At 39.9% G+C, this 18,569-nt stretch overlaps 1 protein-coding gene across 1 annotated transcript in view; it reads right to left on the bottom strand.

Moving 5' to 3' along the window:
- Window positions 1-370: 370 nt before the first annotated feature.
- Window positions 371-18,569, bottom strand: part of SHC3 (SHC adaptor protein 3) — a 51,358-nt gene continuing 33,159 nt past the window's right edge. The window contains exons 5-12 of the mRNA XM_058823585.1: window positions 17,807-17,860; window positions 13,573-13,624; window positions 9,483-9,609; window positions 8,262-8,415; window positions 7,107-7,203; window positions 6,048-6,242; window positions 3,591-3,886; window positions 371-588 (exon numbers count right to left, since the gene is read on the bottom strand). Of these exons, the coding sequence (XP_058679568.1) occupies window positions 460-588; window positions 3,591-3,886; window positions 6,048-6,242; window positions 7,107-7,203; window positions 8,262-8,415; window positions 9,483-9,609; window positions 13,573-13,624; window positions 17,807-17,860 (1,104 nt within the window). The 3' untranslated portion in view covers window positions 371-459. The remainder of the gene's footprint in view (window positions 589-3,590; window positions 3,887-6,047; window positions 6,243-7,106; window positions 7,204-8,261; window positions 8,416-9,482; window positions 9,610-13,572; window positions 13,625-17,806; window positions 17,861-18,569) is intronic.

Here is an 18,569-nt window from a genome sequence, read left to right as displayed (position 1 = left end):
ATCAGAAATAAGATTTGTAATATTAAATTTCTCAAGAAATTGAGACTGCTGAAATTATTTTTTTATCTGAACAATCACACTTGTTATTTTTCTTTTGGTAAAAACACATGGCACAGAAGATAGTTTTATACTGTCAACAGACTGACTGGAAAAATATAAATATATACTGTATTTTTATATATAATGTGTATATACACTATCAACATTCACATTAGAGAATCTGAACAATTTTGTTGAAATTACTTTTAAGAAAGGCTTCTGATGTGATTTCCTGTCACATAAAGCATTGAAAATGTTCAAGTGGACCATATGAAATGGGGCCTCTTAAACTTAAATAAAACATACTTGTGAAATGTATGTGAATATGTGGGGGGTTTTTAATGTACATTTTCCTTTCAAATCTTCAATTTCTATGAGTTATAGCTTGCAAGTTGCAATAACTAAAATAGTTATCTGGAGTCAGTGTTTTCTTTCAGCAGGCTGTTGCAGGCAGAGTTCACTCACTGAAGAAACTATAGGCAAATTATTCTCAAGGTGATAGTTGATGAGATGACTTATGCTGTCAAAGACACGATCTTTTGTACGAACCTTCAAAAAAAAGATGCAAGAAGACAGATTAAAGAGTAAGGTACTTTCCTTAAAACTAAAATTATCAAAGAATAAAATGACAAAATCATATTTTAGAAACTGGTCTCTCTTCCATCAGAATTGGTGGAAATTTTGCGCTTATGCAGTGTGGCTTCTGTTTTCTCTCTCACTCCCCCTATTTTCACCAAATAGATACTTTGCATGCAGTTCCATGGACCAGCCTACTCTTATCACTCTTTCTGAATAGGTCTGCTTGAAAACATCTCTTCATGATTTTGTTTCACTGTAAGTCAGATTTTTCTTCTTCAAAGGACTACCTACTTCTTTGAGATGTTTGTACCTTTTTAATTAGAAAGAGCTATCATGCCAGACATGTCAGAAAACAGCTTCTTTGTACACTTCAGCATTTTTGTGCTTTTCTTCTTTCACTACTCAAAAATTCCCTTCCTAGAAAGTGATCCATCCACCATATGTGCTTAGCTTGGGTTTGTCCTATGCTGCACATACATCCCCATGCCTTCAGAACTGAAACACTTCAGGGCAGGAAAAACCATTTTTCCAACCCACATGCCAGCCCTCTGTAGCAGCATCCTGCTGGTATGCAATATTCCATCCATGACAGGAGGAAACTGATATTGCAGGATAAAACAGTCAAAATTATCTGAACCCAAAAACAAATCTATGTTACAAAGCAATCTCTAATCATTTAGCCACATGTCCACAAAACATTTCGTTCCTATTTTGCAAATGAGTTAGGCATACAACTGCTACAGCAGAGCACAGGTACACCTCAAGCAAGCATGTTGCACTAAAGCTTTGTGTAGGGCTGGCTCTACACTGCCTCAATCAAACACCTGTGAGCACTGCTCTGACTATGAAATGTTGTCTATTTTCCTTGATCTACTCTCAAGAAGAGAGAAAAACTTGTGTTAAAACTTTCAAAAGTCGTCTTATGCTGTGCTGGACACCTCTCCTGAAATAGTCCAGTTTCAACATTAAGTTCTGTAAAAATTGCTAGAAGTTTAACACAGTATGTCACAGGATTAAAAAAAAAAAAAGAAAACAAATAAGTTTGATGGTATATGATGCTTTCTGGTCAGTCTACACATAGTTATATCACTGAAGGAAACCAAAAGGCTCTCCCAATTTCTGAAGCATTCTGCTTTGAAATGTCACTGTCTCTAAAATTAAACTATAATGTTAAAATGAAAAGATATCTTTAAAAAAGCACTAACTTTACTTATCTGTATTCTGAGATGTTCTTACCGTAAGTTAGACACTCTACCATCACCAGAGGTCTAATTCTAAATGTAGAAAAATCCTGCAATCCTCCATTTTAAACATCCATTGTCTGAATGAGGGATCTCTTTTTCCTAGTTTTACTCTTCTGTTAGCTGGATGAGAGCAGAAGCAACTGGACAGTTAACTCTGCTCTGAGAAACACCCTTAAGACCTGTTACATGTCGCTGGGTACTGTGTGTGAAATAATTTTCAGGCAGCCTTTGTGTGAATCAGTCTTCAAGCACAATCCCGCTGAGACCATGCAGATGAAACGCAAGCCGCTGGCACGCTGTGGCGGCTGGCCGCAGACTGGCATGTTATTGATGATTCTCCACTTTGACAAGTTGCAAATAGGGCTGCTCAGAAGCTGTGTCAAGATCCCACAAATCGTACAGACAGCACAGCTGTCTGTAAGCAACCACAGTTGCATAAAATCAGTGTTCTGGAACAGTGCCTCCTGAGCCAGGCGTCTCAGAGCCATTTGGGCCATGATGATACAAGCAGGCTGTGGGAAGGATAGGTGCAGACAACAAGCAGGTGCCTAACCAAGGAGGTCAGCAAATTAGAGATGCACTAGAGGTAGAGCAGCAAAGATGGGGGAGCCTCTCCAACCTGCACAGGAAAAAAATGCCCTGGAAGCCATCCCAGGACCTGAGTATTCCAAGCCAGTCAGCACTGCAGCAGAGTGGGACACAGCATTCCTGCACTTGCCAGGTCACACAGCAGTGTTTCCCATGCAGTAGCCTGTAACAGCTCTTTGTGGGTTCATGAGGAAAAGAGAATTAGGCTACCTTGTTGCATGAGTCACAAAACTGTTGGCAAATTTTAGCAAAGAAGGCTGCCCCTCAAGAGGCATTAAGCCACCCACCAAACCCAGGACTAGGCAACTGGCACCTCAAAAGTGCAAAATCATTCTTTGACTGGCCTCATGCGGCAAATGTAACTAATTGCAACAAGTACCATGGATGCTCCTCACCACTGCAACAGGGACTCTGCAGGACTGATGTGATCCTGCCACAGCTTTCTCAGCTCAGATGTCAACAGGCCAACTCCTTTATGGGAGTTTCTCACTTACCTTGGGGCTGGTTACCTAAAGTTGTCCTTTAGGTAACCAGGAAAAGAAGTTACCTGTTTGCAGCTACCAGGAGCCAGGAATAAAGCTCATGACAGTGATTTCAATCTCTCTGAAGAGTTTATGCCTCCGCAGAAGCAGGACAGGACAGCTACAGAAAACTAGAGCTCCCTTGCCCCCTCCATCCTGCTGTGGGGACAGTCCCTTCACCAGCTGAGGGAGTCTATTTGCAGCAAAGAAATGGAACAGGTTCACCCCAATTCTCTCCTGGGCACACATGCAGAGAAACACAGAGGGCCTGGTCCATATCCCAGGTAACAAGAGAAGCCAAGGAGGCTAGCCAAACCTCCTTCCTTTAGCAAGAATGCTGAAGAGGCTTAGCTGCACTTTTGACCAAGACCGCAACAGTGGTCAAAGTGTTAACTTGCTTGGGAATCAGGTCCCTAAGGCTCCCTGCAATGTGCAGAAATCATGTGCTGCTAGGTCTTCTGCTATGCATCAGGGAGAGAATTAGAGATGTGATGGCATATCAGAGATATGAAGTGGTGCTTATGGTAAGGTGTGAATAAGCTGTAGAGAAGATTAAAGGCATTTAGAGAAAATGAGTAGAATCAGAAACCTCATCTGTTAGTGAGAAGTCAGTGCTTACAGTTCCTTCTGGGTCCACCAAAAGAAGGTGCTTGGCTTGTCCTTTGTGCATGCCTGTCAGCACATAGGAGCCAGGATTTGTGGTACTCTTCCTCACAAGGAAATCTCCACATTTCTTTAATAGCTGTTCTGCTTCTTTCCTGCTCATCTCTCCTTGATACCATGGCTCTGCACTCAGCTCCTCAGCTTCAGTCCGGACAGCTACTCTGGATAAAGGAGGACTGGTGCATCCCGTGGAGGTGGGTTTCTTCAACATAGCCTCAGATGCTTGATTCTTGAGAGCATCTTCAAATGGTCCTTGTTATGAAAATAGTAACAAGAGCAGGATCATTAAGATGTAAATCACATAGCCAAATAGTTACTTTCTGGTCATTTTAAATTGGATTTGTTTTGCATTACAACCACTTCTGTTTATGAAAAAAATAAGGGAAGATACACTAATAGACTTACTGATTTATATAATATATTAAGACTGAGGAGTGTAATGTGTTTAAAATATATATTATGCACAGAATGATACTGATAAAAATCAGGCTGAACCTTGGCAGGATTTTTTGAAAGGTACTGGTTTATTTCACTAGTGGCTATTGTCAACAGCTGTATTTATACAATCTGGTAGCAGGCAAATCTTTCCTTCAGTCTTTCTAGGTATTTCAGACAGTTTAATTTCAAATAAATTACATAATAGGGGTACCTAACGTAATTATACTCATATCTGGTCTCTGTTCAAACAAGTCATTCATTTAAAAATTATCCATTACTGAGTCTCCAGCCCAAGGCTATGTCTAGTAGGGAACATTCACCCTCACCACTCAGCCTACTCCTAGCCTCCATCCAGGAAGAGAACTTCACAAAACAGACACAGGTTAACACATTTAACACCATTTGCCTAGTTAAAACCAGCCTTGAGGAAGCATATTTTAAACCTCAGCTAAGTCCTGAACTCAGTGCAACTCTAGGGTTGAGTAGAAAAAGTGTCATTATGGATCCCAACAATCTTACAGAAATAGCAAAGAGGGTGCATAGGGTGCTTTGTTACATGTTGTACTGACCTCTTGGAAGCTATTTGCTATTGCAAGACCTTCATCTGGCCCACCAGTACATATCAAAAAGAAATGTTGTTCTGTGCCCCTAGGCTTACAAAAGGACATCTGGAGAGCAGCACAGTGAAGTGATACACCACCTCTGAACAGATTGTTCAGATGCAAGGAGTACAAAGCCCTGTTTGCATGGAGCCACAGAGGCTAGTTTAGCTCAAAGAAAAAGGAAAAATATTGTGCTGTCACCATTTTTCGATATCTCAGCCAGCTATTAACAGTAGTTTACAAATGTCTGCACTATACCATAGTCTGCACGGAGTCCAACATATGTTTATCTCAACAAACCACCATCTTAAGGCTAATTGGCATATTTTCTAATACTACTTTTCTCTGATATTCTAAAGGCTGATAACAGCTAACGTCCCTGATTTCAAACAGCAGATTTTTCTCCTTTCTGATCTATATTCACAGATAGATACTCTCTCCCCTTTCTTCCTTCCTCTTTTCTTTCACTTGAACACCTCACTGAGCTGTGGAAATAGAGCCATATCTCAGCAAAAATGTGCCAGGAAAATAGTTTTTTCCTACACTAAGATAACAGAAATGTAGATACTTTATTTTAAAAATCATTTTTTAGGTACCAACTGTTTTGCCTCACTGCCTTTTAATTATGTGAACTGAACTAAATACAGCATGGATAAGCAATTTATTTGAAGTAGGAAGAGTAAAAAAACCCAAGAAATTTTTCTGTGCATCAAATGCTTTTACTATTTCTTCATCTTATGTGAAGAAATAGTAAATCTTGTGAATCTTCTCAAGGCTGAAAACAATGTGTATTAGTAGCACCACTACCAAACTATGTCTGATGCTTTAGCTGTGGTTTTGCAGCTGTGGTGATGATTCTGATCTAGGAAAAGCTGCCTTCAAAGTTGGAACAGATAGGGCAGTAGGCCTATCCAGAGTAAGAGGTAAGTCAGTACTTTAATTTCCATGCTACATTTCTTGCAGCACAAAGCTTTTCCTATATGCATTGACTTCCTCGCAACATACTCACAGGACAGGCTGAAGACAATTTTCCACCCATCCATACTTTACTTCACATCACCCTCCTTTACTTTCTCATATGGCAAGCTTCCTGATTAATTTTCTTCTGACATAATTGCCTGTGATGTCAAGGACAACATGGACTGCAACTAACCTTAACTCAGATGTTATACAGACTAGCTCCAAGTCTTCAGCCACTCTTATTTTAGTTCAGTCCAATATGAAACCACAATGGATATTAAAATTCACCATAATTACACCAGGAACAGTAAATTTTGAAAACTTTTTTTTTCTTTTTTTTTTTTAATACAGAACTGATGCATAAACATATTTGGTCACTCATTAGAAAGGAAGCAAATAGGAAGGGAACTCACTCATGTCAAACAGATCCTTTCCTGGGCTACTTGCTAGAGCATCCTCTGCTGTTCCACAGAAGGCACTTTCAGCATCTGCCTGAAGTGCCAATAGATCTTCTCTATTTATATGCTGGGTGTTTACATATATTGGCAGCTCTCCAGTTGGTGCTACTTCTGATTTCTCTTCTGACATACTACAAATATCCAGAGATCCTAGAAAAGTCAAGACATTTTTGTGTAATCAGCAGAACAGTGTTGACCAATTATCATCATACCACATCACCACAGGTTTAAAATTTCCTGGATCGGGAGATATAAAGTCAATAATTGTTGGATCTAGTAGAAAAGTGTAAATTAATGAATTCAGAACTGTGTTTCAATGAAGGTATGGTGGGGCTATTTCCCAGGAGGAAAGGAAATCTTTGAAAATAAAGATTGTAAATTTCAAAAATTATATTCTGTTGGGGAGTCATGAGAGAGGGAGAAGGTATAAAATCCTCAAATGTGTACATATTAACAATAGGGAATATATTCTGGCCTTTGAACAAAAGTGTCCCTAGAAACACAGTAAAGTTATCAGATAAAGCTGGATGGGGTGAAATCTTTATATGGGTTTTGAAATTACTTGAAATTGAAAGACAACAAAAGGAACATTATACACTACTTGCTATTTGTTGAGTAGAGAAAACCGCTTCACATTTTGAATTAAACTTTTCATTTAGGCTTTTCATTTAAAAATTCTATTTTGCATACCCTAGTGTGCATACCACATTTTCAGAACAGATCATGCAGGAGACATGGGTTTTAAGATATAGAAAGTTAGAAAGCTGAAAGTCTGGGTAATTCTATCCATTAACTGCTCTACAGAAGAAAATATTTCATGAAGACCTGCATTTAAGAATTTATCCAGAGGTAATTATCAAATGCTTTTCACTGGTATCAACACTAAAACTCAGACAAAGGGAACATATCAACCAAGTTTTGCTCATTGCCTTAAGGCTTTGAGGCACTAGACTTTCACATGCTTTGCCCTTCAAGACCACCTGCAGTATTACAGCTAAAAGTAGCAAAACTCACCTTGTTTAACAGGCCCGTGATGCCATTCTTCACTGAATTCTTCTCCTAAGTGATGGCTCTGATAATAAATTTGCTCTCCTTCCATTCCTGATGCAGACTAGAATGGACACGTGTGCAAGGAGTTTTTAAATTGCCTTTAAAATGCAATTCTTGCAATATAATTGTATTTTAAAATTTAAATTTTAAATAATAATAATAATAATAAAATAAGAGTAGTAAAATTGTAATGCACACATTACAAGTGGCTCTGCCAATTTCTTTGAATGTATTTTGTGTACCCTCACTCTTCCTTTCCAATTCATCATAATTTCAGAATATATATATATTCCAAATGCATTTGTTTAAGAGTAAGATATTACCAGTGACCTTCAGGTGTTCTTCCCTGGTTTCTGCTTTTAGTGACCCCCTATGATACCAAATGATGCATAATTTCTTTAGTTTGTGCTCAGGTAGTGAGTCAACCTGTTACTGGATGAAGTGTTCCGCACAAACACATGTGGGACCAGAGAGAGCCCCAACACCATAAGCTGAAAGATTCACGTTGGTACCAGGGGACGAGGGGACTTGGGGACTGAGGGAAGCATGTTGGCTACAGACAGGACCCCTCTGGATTTAAGCAAAGTTATGCTGGATCTGAAAACACCTCTTGGGGTCTACATTGATACTGCAGTCAAACTTCCAACAGGAGTGCTGGTAGAAATATTCACGCTGACCTTAGTTCAACATGAGGTGGAAAACCTACCTAGGAACTTGGCTGAATACTGATCACTCCCAAGTCATTAACATAATGAACTGTTAGTAATGGCTGCACTAGATTGTTTAAATGATTCTGCATTAAATCATTCCCACTTAAAGTGCACTATTTGATACTCTCTGAAGCAGACATGGTTTCTGCAAATGTAGTAGCCCCCAGTGGATTTCTGTTCCTTGAACCCAGTTAATCTTTTAATACCATGAGGATTTCACCTCCTTTAATTTGTTCTGAACCTGCCTAATGTGTTGCCCCCCTCAATCTGCAATGGCCATTCAGATGGAAACTGGCCACACAGGAAGGGTTGTGAATTACAGACACTCCAAAGGTATCCACTATAAAACACGTGTCTTTTAAAAATTTTGGATCAATCAGCAGGAGGGTAGAAATGAAATTATACTGACCTGAGCTGTGTCTGCAGCCGTGAGAAGCCTTGTTTTGAGCCTGGCATCAAGGAATCCGCCAGGGGGAGGTATTTTATTTGGGATGTTGTTGTAATAGGGATGCTCTGTTGCCTCGTTATCTTCCTCCGTCCATGGGTCCTCAAAACTCTGCATCCTAAAAGAAAGAGAGTGCTTTCTTTTGCCTCTTACTTGTAAAGCACTTACAGAGACTTTCAGCGGGTTAAGACTGCCTGTCAGGGGATCACTACTGCATATTGTAGGGACTCCTCAGCCGCCACTCTAAGTCAGGAAGCAATGATGGATCATGTGTCAAATCTTCTCTTTTTAGACAAACTGACATAAACCTCCTTTGCAAAGTACCAAATTCTTTATGCTGAGAAGAGTGTGTTTTAACTTGGTTTTAAAGACCATTATAAACTGCATTTAAAAAAAAAACTTTATCTAATCTTAAAATAGCACTTGTAATACTATGACTTGATCGACTGATGGGCTCTAAATCTTTGTCTTTAGTTATGACTGCTCTATCACCAGTGTAATTCTGCAAGAACCTCACAAAGTCAAGAGATGTGAATAAAATGCATGTTTCCAGATTAGGATAGTAGCGTTGTATATTCCCTATATAACCAGTTTTGCTCTGATATAAGAGATTACAGAGGGCAAAAGTTCACTGGGGTTTCTAATAATGTTAGTAAGCACATAGCAATCCATGTCTCTAAAGAAAACAAAATGCTATATCCCAGTCTTTTGAACACACACAAGGAGAGTTTGTATCCTCCAGATATCAATGCAGTCAAACCTCCCTGCAATACATCACATTCCTAGAAACATCACCCTAATATGAGAAATACTGGAACATCATTAGTCATTTTGGAATCCCAGCAGTCTGACCTACTCCATCTAAACTGACACAGCTGCTGTGACAGTAATGAGGAAATGGCACAAATAACAACCATTCTTGGCCATCCATCTCTGCCTACTAACAATAGCACAAAACACGTGATCATTTCAACATCATTGTGAAATCCATATCTAGCCCATCTTAAATTGATTGTACTTCTTCCATGTTCATTAGGTAAACACTGTAACACTGTTTCGCTAATACAGCAGAAATGATTTTTAAATATTCAGGTCCTGTCTGTGCCCAGCAACGTTGTCCACATTTTATCAAATAAATTGAAAGCTAAAGAAGGTCCTTTACCTGTCTTCTGTGACTGCACTCACCTATCAGATAAAGTAGGTGTCTTAGAGGGGCACTGCAAGTACTGCTTAAATCGAAGCTCGAACGCTTGCCCTATGGTGCTGATGACATCCTGGGCCAGGCCATCACAGCATTCCAGTATATGACAAGCTAAATGAAAAAGATTGACACATGCAAATCACTGTTTATGTCATGCTGGGATGCAATGACCTATGACAAAACACCTACACTGTCAAGGTTAGTTGCTCTATTAGTGATGTGCACATTTCAATAAACCCCAATGCTGATACAGTGAATTTCAGGCAATCACAACTTTTTAAAGGTTACATAAAATTGGACTGATGTGTAACTGCAAGAGACAAGGGCCCTAATCTGTTCTGCTATTTTAACAAGCCCACGAACAGGAAAAAAACTCATAAAATTCCACTTGTTGTTACCTGAATGCAATAGATTATGTAAAAATTCTAAGCTTTAAATTGAAATTACACAAATATTAATAGATGGTAATAACAATAAAAGCTTTTTTTTGTTTTCCTCAGTTTAATTACTTGACTTTTATGTCTAATCACTGCGAGTTCACAAGCTGCTCTCTTTTTCCAAATTACAGTCTGAGGGAGGAGCAGTGTCCGCAGATACTTCCTAGATAATGAGCCCTGGTCTTATTCCAGGAATACAGAGGTTAGAGCCTTTTCCTGTTTGTTTGCATGGAGACACTCCCAGCAAACTGCAGGGCTGCTGAGGAGTGCAGAGCCAGCAACCTGATTAGCTCCAGCACTTCCCCATGTGCAACTTCTCTGAACCCACTGTGGCAGTAAAGGGGGAGGATAGCAACACAAACTCTCTTCCTATAAAGACTGAGAAGCCTTTATTGGCTGTCTGAGCAGATATATCTGTCCTGGTTTTAAATCAGAGAATGGCTTGGAGGTCTCATCATATGTGAAAACATAAAGAGGTGAACTTGTGGAGTTCCCACAATTCAACACTGCGAGAACACAGATGGGTGCTAAGAGGTGGAAGCTAAAGATCTCAATGAACAACATCTCAGTGATATCCAAAGAAGCCAAGGTGAGTTAATTTTCCATACTCAGAATTGGACAAGCATATTGTCTACTGGCTAGAGCCTGGACTGGATTTCAAACTGGTTCTTTTCCAAGTCCTGCCACAGGAAAGTGTGTTCTTGCTCAAAGCTACCGATTTGTTCATCCCTAACCGCTTTAATAAGCTGAATATAAGCTCCTCAGCTGAAAAACTGCATTTTAGTACATGCCCAGTGTCCAGCTCACTGGAACCAAGTGCATTGGATGCCAGTGTCCTACAAATAAGGGTTGGTCGTGACATTTAGCTGAAGTAATACAGGGAGATGAAGTAGGTGTAGATATTAGTTTTTCAGAGGCTGAAATATTGGATAGACTTCTGGAGAGGCCAGAAAAAGGGCCAAGAAACCTGCAGTTGCTAGTATGGAATGTCTGCTGTCTCTTCCTCAGCAGCAGCAGCACCACCACCACCACCTCATTCAGCATGAGATGGCACCAGTGACAGTGCCAAGCAGATACAGTGGTGTTCTCTTCTCACCTTAGAGCTTCTGCTGTGCCAGCTATCAAGCTGAAATGCCTCGTCCAGGGAAACTGCCCCTAGCTACATGTTGAAAGTGGATTCAGCAGACAAAAACAGGACCTCCACGTGTCCAAAGACAGAGGCAGACATCCCTGACTAGCACTGAGACATTTGTTTTTCTATGACCTCTGCAACACTGCTATTGGCATCAAACAATCAGCCCCCATGGAAGGTGCACATTTATCTCTGGAAACGTGGTCCAAAAGTAGTTAGGCCAAACAAAGCTAAAATGTTTTCACTCCATAACTAGAGTGCAAATTTAAGGAGGCGATATTGCTCACTGCTAAACCTTTCTGGAGCTGAAATGAAGCATGAGTCATTAAGTAGTTTCAGTAGGTGACATAATGAGTAACCTGTTTCCTTGGATACGTGAATGGACTTTCAGCAGGTAGGAGATACGCTTCTTGTAAAAGGATGAGAAGGTTTGGCTCATGCAGAGATGATTTCTTGTGAATGTTACAGCAGAAAATAGACAGCCTTGAGCTTGCTAGATCCAGAATGCAAAGCACGAAGATAGCTTTTCCATCCTTATGAAGAAATGAGTCTGATATGCAAGCTATACTACAGCATTGGTGATAGGGTAGCATCAGTAACAGCAGCAGTAACATTTTCACCAAATACAGAGGTAAAGACAAATCCCCTTTTAAAGTAATTTGCAGACAACACAAAAAATGACAGAATGGCAAGTGGTGGTAAAAGAGGGCAATTCAGGTCCCTTGGAAAATTAGACCCTTTTAAAGAATGTGTTTTAATAGAGGTGACATACAAAGTCACTGATCTGCAAAGCACTGCTGTATACAGACAACTGGGGAAAAGCACCCATAGGAAAGCCATAATGCTGAAGGCTTAAAGATCACAGCATGAAAGAATTTCACGAGAGGTAACAGTGCTTCACTGCAGCAAAAATGGCTTAGAAGGAACCATCTGATGAAGAGGAGAAAAGGAAGAAAAAATAGGAAGGTGCATTCTGTGCTATAGTGACAGCCCCTGTTATGCAGATATCATATACCTTTTTAAAAGAGCTGCAGGAAAATGAAGGAAGGAGGTACAGAAATTATCTGGAGGATGGAGGATGTGCACTGCAGCTGGAATGCTACACAGTCAATCTTTTTATAAAGAAAACTAAGAAATTACTTGACCTGAATAAACAAAAGGAGGACAACAATATCAGGTGCTCAGATGATGTCTCAGTTTAGGATAGCCTAGCTCAACAAGGAACAGTCACAGGAAGCTAAGGATGTAAGATAGAAGGAACATAGTACAGGAAGAGCATAGTGCAGAAGGAACATGACAGAAGACAGAGCACAGGGCTCCTCCAAACCCTACAGAGAAAATATTTGGTCTACAGTGCTAGTCCCTACACTGACTGAGATCTCTCAGAACAGCTAAATCAGGCTTGGATTTAGAGGAAAGCTGCTGCTAAAGGAGGTGGGCTGGAGAGCAGCTCTGCACCATGCATTCCACAGTCTGACACTGGAGCCTCTCCAACACGATATTGTAATGCAACAAGCATTGCAAAGAACTGGACTATTCCCTACCTCCCGTTCCCTTTAAGTTCTCTAGGTATTTCACTTATGTTCAGCATATTTGTATGCTTGGTGCAGGTATTATTTACGAGCCAATACCCTCAAGTCTGGACATCTCTGCACATGGGCACAGCAGATTCTACAGGTATCATTAAAGATGACTGCATATGGGAGCTACTGGGTCAGTTGTGCTGATGGTAAGGTGGACAGTTGAGGATTTGCAGGATTAGCATTTTGGAGTTAAAGTGTCTGAATTCTCCAGAAAGAAGAAGTACTTCCTATTGGAAATACTTAATGTCTTTTCTCTTTTTTTGGAGATAGTCTGTTCTTCTCTCTCTATGATCTATGAATAGTAAACAGATTCTCAGGTACATTACAAAATGCTTTGTATGTTGCATTAAGACCCAGTGAACACAATCAACAAGCAGGGCCCAGTCTATGACTGATTGCTACTAAAGCAATACAACCTTGAACAAAACTACTGAGAAAGAGAATTACAGCAAGCTGGCTGTAAAGCTAGTTATTTGATAAAGAATCTGATTCTGCCAGGAAGACTTAGGCATGTACTGGGAAGACCTAACAGATACAGCTGCCTCATCAGCTGACTTAATCAGAAGACCACTTAGCTCTTGCACAGCGATTGGGTGTAGGTAAGACTTGGCTGTTGCCTAGAAGCTTACACAGCCAAGTAAGGCAAGTGTTTGATTTAGGAGATGAAGAGAGTCAAAGTGTTATTTGGGTATGAACTAGAGGCAAGACCTATTTATTCCAAGCTTGAGAAACAAACTGCTGCTTCTTATTGCTACACAATCCTTCCATGGCTCTGTCAAAGGCCATCCTTTGATTGGGCTACATTCCACATAAATGTTTTTCGGGGGGGGGGGGGGGGGGGGGGGTGTTATCTGACTTAAACCATGAATAAGTAGTGTTTCTCAAAGGAAATACAGACACCAAATAGATATTTATAACTTACCTCTACGATTAACAGGATCCTTAGCTACATATGCAATATAGTCTGAAGTATCCTGTCAAAAAATTAAGACATCTACAATGAATGCAAAAGCATATTTGCACTGATTACAGCAAAAGATCACAGTCCAGAGTATGTACAGTCCTTTGGGCAGAGCCACAAATGCATATTTTGCTCTACAGATGCATATTACTTAAATCAAATATAAAAGTTTATGGGTTTTGGTACTCATTTCCTTTTACCACTTTCTTTTTTACAGAATGTGATCCAATCCAGCAGAACTTTAACCTCTTCTATCAATCAAACAAACTCAGTAGGATTTTGCCCAGGCCTCATTTAGGAGGGAATAGAATTACAAGTCCTTATCTTCAAACTACCCAGAGATTTTGGTTCATAACATGAATAATCATCTGGTTCTGTGGCAGTAACAGCGTTACTCCTCAGAAATACTGAGCAATGGCATTTATTCGTGTGTGACAAGCAGGTGCTTCCTTTACTGACTACAGTGCCATATGGCACAGAGGTGCTCAGCCACTGCTTGGCTCTGACAGGCAGGATCCCTGCATGCCCTCCCCAGCCCTTGGGCTGCTCCCTGCCACACCTGTTGCCTGGTGGATTTTCTGGCAAGAGCACACAGACATCTTCCTGTGGGAATTTTTTTCTTCCTCTCCGGCCACTCCTATGCTCCTGTGCACAAATGGTGCAGACGTCTATTCTTATGCAGATTAAACAGAAAGGCCTGGGTTTCCGGGAAACACTTAGGCCTGCTGATATATCTGAAAAATGCTATGTTGCCTTGATGCAATCAGGAAGTCCTGGTTAGATCTGGTATTCCCTGACAATGCCTGGCGAGTCAGGTAGGCTAAACCCAAGGGATATACAGGATACATTACAGCTGACTGCGTACCCAAAGCCTTTTCAGGTGACTGATCCAAAATCATTGCCAATTCTGACAAGATCTAACATCATAACAAATATCAATCTTCAGTTAAAAGATAGACTTCTTCAGCACAGCTTTTTCTAGTGCAAGCACACAACCACCACCAGCCACACAAAACAAGTCACTGTACTGAATGTCTACATAATTTCCTTCCTAAGGAGGGAGCAAGGGAAAGAATGCAGCACAGTCATGGGCTCTAGTGACAGATGTGTGACCATGTCAGTTAATGCATCGTTGGAAGGCACCCAGACACAGCAGCAGGGAGGCTGGTCTGTTGAAAAAGCACAGCTCTACCACTTTGTCTCATAATTTCTTACAGATCCTGTGGCACAGTGTCCGGGCAGTGACCACAGTGGAAATAAGGATGCATATCAACAAGTAAGGGGAAAACAAAGGTGACTATGTCTATAGTAGCAAATAATACAGAGCCCATGTCTCACTGTACTGTTTCTCACAGCATGCCCTGAAATTCTCTGAGGGACCAGCACATGCTTGGCATCAATTCCAAGAGACCACTATGAGGGAAGAGAGTGAATGTGTGGGTGCAAATTGCACTGTGTTATTTATTTCAGGGCCAGAAAGACTAGAAAATGGGCCACAGATCAATTCATTTACTACTTCAGGCATAGCTAATGGATACATTTATGCCTGAGTAAATCATAGATCTATCTCATAGCTAGCGTGGGTGTGACAGTCTGAAAACACCTACTCCTTATTTCATTTAAAGCTCTGAGATTCAAGCTGACTATGACAAACCATTAAGGACCTAAAGCAGGCACATTTCAGTGTGGCTAAGTTAGAAGACCCTCATCCAAAAAACTATACAGGACTCGGCTGATGCAGGAAAGTGATCCTTGACATTCAAGAACTGAAAACAGGTATGAATGAGCTATAATTTTCAGCCTGAAGACATTACATTGCAGTGTTAAAATTTGGAGGTATTGCTGAAACTGAAAAACTACTGCCTTCAGGGACCTCTGAGAGACCTGCCTTATTAGACTTTATGGCATCCTCCACTCCAAAATTTCAGCAGATATCTCCAAAAAACAGATGTCTTCTCTGGCAGCCTGGAAACAGCCACCTGACTTTACTATGGAGAAAAATTGTTTAGAGTATCATAGGAGGGGCTGAATAGAGCTAAAGTGGATTGAGAGCACAGCCTTGGAAGTGAAATAAAATGGTTCTGAAATGGAACATAAAAGGATTTGGTACAGAGGTTTTTAAGCTCCCATATTCTGACACAGCCAGAAACTGACTCATTGCAAAGGGAAATAATGCAGAAGTATATATTCAAGCCATTCTCCAGGACTGTGGAACACTTATCCAGGGGTTATATTTTGAATAATATAATTAATGGTAAGGGAGTGGGAGGAAGGTGGTAAAGCTAACTGCTATGACAAATGGGAGGCAGATATCCAGAGCAGAAAGGTTGACAGGGTAGAGAAGTGATAGACTCACCTCCTAGTAAACCAAATTCCAAAATAACTTCAAAATAAGGGAATCACTTCCTGAAGAAACATGGGCACATATCTAGTTTCCTAGGTCACCATGGCCTTTCTCCAACCAATTTAAAAGCCATATAAGGAGATACATTGATGGTCTGGAGGCCAGCTATGGTTGGGAGATGCAGTTTGGTGGTGGCAGTCCACTACCAAGTAGAAATCATTAAGGGCTGATGAAAGTTATGTCTAGATAGCTCTCTGATGAGTAAATAAATCTGAGAGCTAAATCACAGACTTGCATTTTGTCATCTTCGACATGCACCCAGGACAAAGGAACTAGCTGCTTTTTGCACAAACTTTTGAGTTAAAGTTGTTCCTTACTAGACCAGAGATAAGCTTGTAGAAAAATATTAGATACTCATACCTATTTTCTTCATCCCAATACCAGAATGAATTCACGCAGTAGTCTTACTGGGAACACAAATTCATAATTTCACTGTACCTTGTAGGCTCCCTTGCACCATGCAATTTTATTTCTCTGGTAGCTCACTGACTCAGTGAGATTTTTATCTCTTTAAAACATTTGGAAGAGCTTGTTTACTCCAAATCCAGAACTCTACTGCTGTTCCTCTTTCCTGTTAAATCATTTCATCAGTGGGCAGTGTGAAATGGTGTTTCCAGGACCTAGCATTTGGGATGGCAGATGGGTAGCAAAGAATCTTCTTATGGAGGCAGGGAACTGTGCTAATCACTCCTCTGCCCACTTCAGGAATTGTTCATTTACAGCATCCATTGCAATCTGTTGTGTTTCCAAGCTGCTGTTGATCCATTTTTTGTTCCCCAAATTATTGTGATATTGTGTCCTTTTCCCTTCTGCAATTGTACTGAGCTCAGTGAAGCTACACTAAGACTAGAATTTGTCTTTATGCTTTCTGACAAAAACACAATGAACAGAGAAAGCACCAAGCACCTTCACCTTAGCAGAGTTAACTGAGAGAATTAACTCACAAAGCAGGCTAGAAATTGCCTTACTTGTAGTACATGACTGATATATGACAGATAATCACATGATGGAGAAAAAGGTACCCATTCAATTAATCTAAGTTTAAAAGCTTTCAAACCTCTTAGGTAAGAGCTCTGTCACTAATTTATATTTCCCCCATTGCTTCCTGAATGACAAATACTTTTGAAGCCCATTTATTAATATACCTTTGGATGAACAGGTTATAAAAATAAGGAAAAGCACAATAAGCAGGAATCTGCCCTTTGATCTAAATTAATAAAATTTGTAGGTGTATCTAAAAGCTTTGCAAAACAGAAGAGAAAAATCTGTGCTTTTCCTGAAAGTCTGCCTTCAACCTGCATGACTGTAGCAAATATACCTGCAGGCAGAATTTAGCACAGTCTTCTCAATTTACACTTGCATTTGAGAAGAAAAAAAAAAAAAAAAAAAAGGGAAGCACGCATTACTATAAATACTATAAATATAGCTGCAACATATTCTACTACTGTAAAAAGTACAAGATAAATAACAGGATAAAAATCCATACAATGCCCATATAACTATTCTACATTACACTGAAAAACAAAGCCCTGCTTATCAGTTACTATACGAATGCTTACAGCCCCTTGATAGTTTTTGTTACAGTCATCCAAAGGGGAGGATCCGTGAACGCTTGTCAGCCACTCCCCTCAAACAGAGCTTGATGGCAACAATCAAGAAAAATTTATGAAAGAAGAAACAGGAGCTGAGTTGTGGTTGTATTTTTCTTTTAGTAAGATGTGCTTTAAATTTTATCACACGGCCCTCGTAAAGCAGTTTCTGTGTGGGAGAAGGCTTTACAGAAATGCTTACCGGATCACCTCCAGACGCAAAGGAGATGGATTGCATATGGTGATTTGCTATGATCTGTATGGATCAGAAAGAATAAGTGTGAGTCAGATGGGTTTCTTACAGTCTGCTATTCTGATTTCAGTTTTTTGCTTGTATGCTGGTGAAAATCCAAAATCAAGATCAAAATTACCTACAGGGACTTCAAAGAGCAGCATGATAATATAAACAAACTTAAGGATAAATGTTTCTGTTCCGGTGTTCTTTAAAATATATCAGGATACTGCAAGATTGCTAAATGTACTCAGAACTCTAGTAAATCATACAGACCTGTCGGAAAGTGTCTTTGGAGAAATTTTAATCTGCTAAAACTCACTTTCTTTATTACAGATAATGATGAATGAAACAAAAGGCCCGATTCATCAAACTATTTTTCTGCTGATGCCACTCTGGTGAAATCAATGAAGCCATGCCAACCTCTACACCAGCTAAGATTCCTAACATTGCATCCAATACCTAATCTGTCATTTTATGTTTCAAACATCAACATGTTTACAATATGCAAACAGAATTTTGAATCTAGATGCAGCGTAGTATTGTGGACAAATTCACAGGCACACTCCAGGGCATTTGAAATTCAAATTGCTTATGTACAATTTGAACTAATATGATATTTCTCTGGGAAAAGACAATTTGTCCTGAACCTCTAATAAAAGCAGAACATCTCTGCTATTCTGAGAATCAACGTACAAAATCTTTTAATAATGAAATAATGTAACAACCAAGA

Source organism: Ammospiza caudacuta, chromosome Z, assembly GCF_027887145.1.
Source record: "Ammospiza caudacuta isolate bAmmCau1 chromosome Z, bAmmCau1.pri, whole genome shotgun sequence".
Classification (NCBI taxonomy): domain Eukaryota; kingdom Metazoa; phylum Chordata; class Aves; order Passeriformes; family Passerellidae; genus Ammospiza; species Ammospiza caudacuta.
The sequence above is the reverse complement of the archived record's forward strand: the minus strand, read 5'-3'. Positions and strand labels throughout refer to the sequence as shown.